Here is a 7,500-nt window from a genome sequence, read left to right on the forward strand (position 1 = left end):
TCGCGCGCTCTCGCGCGCTCGCTAGCGCGAGCGAGCACGCCCGCGCAGTGTAAGTGACAGAGAAATAGTGAGAAAGAGAAGGATACAGAGAAAAAGAAAGAGAGAGAGAGAGAGAGAGAGAGAGAGAGAGAGAAAGCAAGAGAGATGTTAAGGAGGTGGTAGATGAGCAGAGATAACATTCAAAAATAGATCTATTTGATATGCAGCTCGTTAAACCTGTCAGTGTGAGACTTTTATTTCACCTGTTAGAATTAATCTCTAATCTCTTTACTCTGGGTGCCAATACTTTTTGGTGCTGTAATGACAGTTCTGTAAAATAATGTCTGTAGATATTCTGTATAAACATTTGGGTGGATTTGGGTGTGATTAGTAGTTTATAATTAGTGATTAAATAAATTTGTGTGTGTGTATGTGTGCGTGTGTGTATGTGCGTGTGTGTGTATATGTGAGTGTGTGTGCATATGTGCGTGTGTGTGTATATGTGTGTGAGTGTGTGTGTATATGTGCGTGTGTGTGTATGCGTGTGTGTGCATGTGTACAGTATGTGTGTATGTGTGTTTGTGTGTGTGTGTGTGCGTGTGTGTGTGAGTGTTTGTGTGTGTGTGTGTGTGTACAGTATGTGTATGCGTGTGTGTGTGTGTGTGTGTGCGTGAGTGTGTGTGTGCGTGCGTGTGTGTGTGTGTGTGTGTGTGTGTGTGTGTAAGTGTGTGTGTGTGTATGTGTGTAAGAGTGTGTGTGTGTGTGTGTGTGTGTGTGTGTGTGTGTGTTGAGCTGCACTGCAGTTTCCAGGCTGCATGTCGAGTCTAAACGCTCATGGACAACACTGGCCTGATTTACTTTCCCTTTATAAAGCGCTTACGTGGATGTTTTCTGGAGCAACTTCAGAGCCAGTGTCATTTCCTCTGACATCACATGTGACTTCCTTTTTATTTCCCTTGGCTTTGACAACAAACAAACAAATAATAAATAAATATGGGGATAAATCTACATCCTAAGCGGCTCAGTTTATTGTAACAAAATACAGCGATGAAAAGACCTTCATCTCCGTCCATCCATCTTTTTTGCTGAGTAACTCTTCCAGATGTTCTACAGCGCTCACTATATGACCTATAGGGTGTCGTGTGACATTTCTTCAGTCCTCACACACTTAGCGGTGCACTTTTATAACAAGCCCGTCTCTTTTTCATGAAGTTTACTGTACATCCCATATAATTAGGTTATATCTGAACTGCAGAATGCTCTGAACATCTGGAGAAAACAACCCTAATTTAACGGATTCAGGATTAATGGGTCAGGATTAATAGGTAAGGTAATAATTATCTCTGGGATTTTAGTCTCAGGGGGACACGGGGGCTTAGTGGTTAGCACGTTCGCCTCACACCTCCAGAGTTGGGGGTTCGATTCCCGCCTCCTCCTTGTGTGTGTGGAGTTTGCATGTTCTCCCCGTGCCTCGGGGGTTTCCTCCGGGTACTCCGGTTTCCTCCCCCGGTCCAAAGACATGCATGGTAGGTTGATTGGCATCTCTGGAAAATTGTCCGTAGTGTGTGAGTGAATGAGAGTGTGTGTGTGCCCTGTGATGGGTTGGCACTCCGTCCAGGGTGTATCCTGCCTCGATGCCCGATGATGCCTGAGATAGGCACAGGCTCCCCGTGACCCGAGAAGTTCGGATAAGCGGTAGAACATGAATGAATGAATGAATGAATGTTTTAACCAACGATGATGTCATTATTTTCTCGGTGAACAATAAGATCACTTTAAAACGCTTTCTAGCGCTCAGAAAAACTCAACAAGAAAGAATAAATGTAAAGAATAAAGGAGGAGTCAGCAGAACATCTGGTTTCTGACTCGCGTCTTTATGTCTTACGACTGTTTCTAGCTGCTATAACGTAAATGAAACCTTGTCTTGTGGAAAAAATCTTTAATTGTCGATTAATCAGTTTGTGGTGTAAGATGAAATAAATAATAAACTTCTAGAGTTCAATAATTCCCTGTGTAATAAATCCCTTTATGTAGGCTGCAGGGAGCTGAACCCCAGATTGGACAAATAGTACAGTGCATAGCATGCAATGAGGACAAGATGCAGAGAGAGAGAGAGAGAGAGAGAGAGAGAGAGAGAGAGAGAGAGAGAGAGAGAGAGAGAGAGAGAGAGTCACGGACAAACAGAGAGAGAAAGTGAGACAGAGAGAGAGATGGAGAGCGAGAGAGAGACACCCACACACCCACACAGACAGACACAGAGAGAGAGAGACAGAAACAGACAGAGAGAGAGAGAGAGACACACACACACACGGACAGAGAGTGAAAGTGAGACAGAGAGAGAGGGACGGAGAGAGAGAGACACACACACACACAGACAGACAGAGAGAGAGAGAGAGAGACAGAGAGAGACAGACAGAGAGAGACACACACACACGGACAGAGACAGAGAGAGAGAAAGAGAGAGAGAGATAGAGTGAGAGAGACACACACGGACAGAGACGGAGAGAGAAAGTGAGACAGAGAGAGAGAGAGAGACAAAGACAGAGAGAGACACACACAGACAGTGACAGAGAGAGAAAGTAAGACAGAGAGAGACACAGACAGACAGACAGAGAGAGAGAAAGAGAGAGAGAGATAGATAGAGAGAGAGACACACACGGACAGAGACGGAGAGAGAAAGTGAGACAGAGAGAGAGAGAGAGACAAAGACAGAGAGAGACACACAGACAGAGACAGAAAGTGAGACAGAGAGAGAGACAGACAGACAGACAGAGAGAGACACACAGGGACAGAGAGAGAAAGTGAGAGAGAGAGAGAGAGAGAGAGAGAGAGAGAGAGAGAGAGAGAGAGACCTGACCTATATAGGAAGGAGGCTGAAATATTTATGGATGTAAGTGTCCTAATTCACGTGCCATTGGGGCATCACAGTCTTTTCGTCCAATTGCTGAAAAATTGAGAGGACGCAAACACTCACTCACTCACTCACACACACACACACACACACACACACACACACACACACACACACACACACACACACACACACACACACTCACACACATGTAATGCTAGGTCCACACAAACAGCGACTTGTAGCGTATTTTATTTAACCAGAGCTGCTGACTTCCTGTCACATGACTGACGGAGCGCGTTGCCGACTAGTGGAGCTTCATGCAAATACGGAGCGACTCGATGCAGTGATTTCTGATCCGTTTGCATGTGGTTCATTTTAGCCTTAGTTGTGTCACCTGCTAGTAAACCTCGTTTCTATGGCAACCAGTAGGAGTGAGAACGCATCCTACCGACTTCACAGTGCGGCGAGTGGAGACTTATGGAGATAAAACTGCTGTCTGTGTAAACGCAGCTGAAAGCACACACACACACACACACACACACACACACACACACACACACACACACACACACACATCGTCAATCAGACCCGATCAAGCCCATACATGGTCATTTTAGCTTTCTGTTTATTTCACATCGTGAGCCACCATCGTCGACCGTGACTGTCAGAGATCTGATCATATACGCTTTAATCATCATGAATGAACGTGGCTGACCTTCAGACGCTCTGCTCAGGTGGAGATTAGTCATGCTATTCAAATTAGACTTTAATAACGTTAAGATTAAAACGAGATGCTCTCTGGGACCTTCTGCAGTGTTTTGCTTTCAAAAGCTTTATTCAGCGAAGGTTATTATTATGTAAAAAAAAAGTCTCGGCTTGTTTTTTTCTCTATAATTGCATTATTACTGCAGCAAGAGCAAAAAGCAGGAACGACGTATGGACAGAAAGAAGGATCAAATGACGACATAGTAGTGTGTGAAAAAGCACGTTATTAAACATACGACTCACTTCATTAAGCTTCATGATCTAATCTAGGATCAGACTCGACAACCCGCCGTAACAAGCGACAGGTGAGAATAATAGGAACAGGAAGCAAAGACCATATAAGGAAGAGAGGAATAAAAACAGGACAGATGTTATACTGAGTAAACAGGGACATAATTAGAGGATGTGACCCAAATATTCAGGGCTTCACTAAAGCCATGACGTCACTGAGAAATCATAATATGTGTCACGGGATGGAATAAAAGTCTGGGATAAAACATCCCAAATAATGTTAGGGAACATTTCAAAAACATTTAAAGGAAAACTTTACGTCTTGAAACGTAACGTGAGCTTTAAAGACATCGGGATCAAACAGAAATGTCGGGTTAACATTTGGCTCCTACGTTACCCACAATGCAGTGGTGATAGGGGTGCGGTGAGACTCTCGAGCTTTTGTTAAAGGCGGGGTCTCCGATTTTTGAGAAACGCTTCAGAAAACCGAGTCGGGCCGAATAATAAACAAAATCAAAACTAACGTGTAGCCGATGAGCAGAAAGGGGCGGGGCTTGTCAATCTGGGCGGAGAGAGTGTTCAGTGCGCATGTGTGACATTAGCAGAAAGCGGTTTTAACATCGACATGGAGGATAAAAACAAAGAAAGAAAGAGAAGAAAGACTTACGATAAGGACAAGAAGTAGGACGTGTTAATATAGGATCAGCTTTCCAGCGCTGGAGAGAACTGAAGGAGCAGGAAGTCGGCCACATATTCACAGGTTGGAGTTTCCCGAGTCAATAACTCCTGAGCTAAACGCTGTTACTACACAAATAACACCTCTTTTCTATCGCAGTAATGTAGAGAGGCAGCTACAACCGCGTTTTGTGTAGTAACAGCATTTAGCTCAGGAGTTATCGACTCGGGGAAACTCCGACCTGTGAATATGTGGCCGACTTTACTTAAGACGCCGAGGCGCTTTTTTCCTTCTCGATAGGTGAGTAACGTTGGTTTTGCTTTGTTACACAGAACTAATATATGCCTTTGTCCTTTACATCATTATGCTTGTGTGGCATTTTTGCTTGTTTGTTTATCTACAATCGTATTGTTCTTCCCTTCAGCTATGATAAAGACACGTTTCTTTCTGTTAGTCGCCTGGGTTACGTATGTATGTGTGGGCGGAGCTATCGATACAGGGGTGGGACCTGTTTGGCTTAGGGGCGTGTTTGTTTTGGTGATTTTATATGTCAACATTGGCTTTCAAAAATCGGAGACCCTGCCTTTAAACTTCGCTAGAAATTCAGCCAGTGTGACACGTTTTATCGAATCCTTTCTTTTAGTTTTAGTTTATTTATTGTCTTGGTTCTAGTTTATTTACGTTCTTTTCCTGTCTTTATTTGTTTAGTAATCATTTATTCATGATAGATGTAGTTAGCACAAATATTCTTTGTGAGTGTAAATCTTCTCCGAATGCTAAGCTTCCTCAGGTAGGCTATCAAACACATGTGCCTTTGCTTGCTACAGTAGTGTTAGCTTGCTAACTAGCTAGCTGGTCGGTTAAAGCTCCTTGAGCTAGTTAGCATGATTGTTTATTTTTAGCAGGAAGCCAGTATCTGCTAGCTAGAGATCAGTGTTCTAACCTCCACTATCAGTTATTTCACATCGCAGGTAGTCGCCTAGTGTCGTAGTAACAGCAACGGCACTCACGTAAGAAGTACTCGGAGGCATCTGCTTTGTAATCGGCGTCTTCCGGGAAGTGATCGATCTGCTTGCAGAGTCCTTTGAAGGTTCCTGATAGAGAGAAAGTAGACACGAGTTAGAACACTTATATAACAACCATCTGATTCTTTAAGAGTTTTTCATCCTGACATGAAGGAAAAAAAAAACAGAACATGAACTGAAGAATACAGGAAGTAGCTGCAGATATCCAGAGAAACAGGAAGTCTCTGACAAGCTGTACAGGCCAAGAGCTTTGGACGAGTTTGTTTAAAAACGACCTGCACGGTATCAAGTAGCCCATTAGCTGCATCCTAAATAGCATACTTGTGCTCTATTCTACCAGTGGGTAGCATATATAGTGTGAGAATTCTAAGCAGATGAAGAAGAAGGAGGGGGAGGAGGATGAGAAGAAGGGTTAGCAGGAAGAGAAGGAGGAGGAGGAGGGGGAGGAGAAGGGTTAGCAGAAGGAGGAGGAGGGGAGGAGGGGGAGATGAAGAAGGGTTAGCAGGAAGAGAAGGAGGAGTAGTTCTTCTTCGTTTATACGCCGCTTTTCTAATAATTCTTCTTTTCTTCTTTTCTTCTTCGTGTCTTCTTTTTTGTTTCCTCCTTTTTCTCCTTCCTCTCATTATTCTTCTTCTTCTTTCCGTTTTCTCTCTGCCTATTTGCTTCTTTTCTCCTTCTTCTCTTCCTCCTTTCTCTCCTTCCTCTCCTCCTTCGTCCTTCTTCTTTCTCCTTTTCCCTCCTCCTTCTCTCTCCTTCTTTTTCTTCTTCTTTTCTTCTTCTTCTCTTCCTCCCCTTTTTTCTCCTTCCTCTCCCTTCTTCTTCCTTCTTCTTCTCTCCCTTTTCTCCTCCTTCTTCCTTCTTTTCTTCTCCTCCTTCTTCCTCCTTCCTCTCCTTCCTTCTTCTTCTTCTTCTTCTTCTTTCCTCCTCCTTCTTCTCCTTCCTCCCTTCTTCCTTCTCCCTTTTCTCCTCCTCCTCCTTCTCCTTCTTCTCCCCTCCTTTCTCTCCTTCCTCCCTTAGATTATAATGAGAATAATTGTTCACAGTAGAGAGAATGAGGGGGGGGGGGGGGGAGGCAGTAAGAGGCTGTTGGGGGGCGGAGTGGTGGGGTGGCTTGGGTATTATTATTATGGAAGGATGAGAACAAGGGTTAGTAGGAAGAGAAGGAGGAGGAGGAGGAGGATGAGGAGGAGGATGAGAAGGATAAGAAAGGTTAGCAGGAAGAGAAGAAGGAGGAGGAGAAGGATGAGAAGGGTTAGCAGGATGAGAAGAAGGAGGAGGAGCAGAAGAAGGAGGAGGAGGAAGAGGAGTGGGAGGAGAAGAAGGGTTAGCAGGAAGAGAAAAAGAAGAAGGAGGAGGAGGAGGATGAAAAGAAGGGTTAGCAGGAAGAGAGGAAGGAGGAGGAGGATGAAAAGAAGGGTTAGCAGGAAGAGAAGAAGAAGAAGAAAAAGGAGGAGGAGAAGCAGGAGGAGAAGGAGGGGGATGAGAAGGGAAAGAAGAAGATGCAGGAGAAGAAGAAGAAGGACAGGAAAAAGAAGAATGATTCACTTGTTCAGCTGTTGATAGTTGGACAGTTCGTGCACTCCACACTCGCAGCTTTGCTTACGTAGCACAAGGGGGCGGGGCTACCAGCTTATCCTGGGCTCAGACGAGTTGTGTGATTTATCTTTTCATCATTTTAATAACGCTAATTCCAGTATTTGTTAGTTATATTACGTTTGTACCTGCAGAAGAAACAGCGAAGGCGACTAACACAAGTGAAAGAGTGTGTACAATGTAACCAGGTAGCAAAAGCTGTTGTATTCCTCAAGACACTGGTTACGAGTCCTGTTTTAAATGTATTACATATGAGGTGTGTATCGATTCTGTCCACTGAAGTAATACGCTGGCCCTTTAAATGTTACCGGTGCGAAGTGGAAATAATATTTATTCGTTCATTCATTTTCTACCGCTTATCCGAACTTCTCGGGTCA

At 44.1% G+C, this 7,500-nt stretch overlaps 1 protein-coding gene across 1 annotated transcript in view; it reads right to left on the reverse strand.

Annotated features, from left to right (window-relative positions):
* Window positions 1-7,500, reverse strand: part of LOC113636068 (voltage-dependent calcium channel gamma-2 subunit-like) — a 72,314-nt gene that overhangs the window by 13,340 nt on the left and 51,474 nt on the right. The window contains exon 2 of the mRNA XM_027135961.2: window positions 5,516-5,599. Within this exon, the coding sequence (XP_026991762.1) occupies window positions 5,516-5,599 (84 nt within the window). The remainder of the gene's footprint in view (window positions 1-5,515; window positions 5,600-7,500) is intronic.

This window comes from Tachysurus fulvidraco, chromosome 15, assembly GCF_022655615.1.
Source record: "Tachysurus fulvidraco isolate hzauxx_2018 chromosome 15, HZAU_PFXX_2.0, whole genome shotgun sequence".
Taxonomy (NCBI): Eukaryota; Metazoa; Chordata; class Actinopteri; order Siluriformes; family Bagridae; genus Tachysurus; species Tachysurus fulvidraco.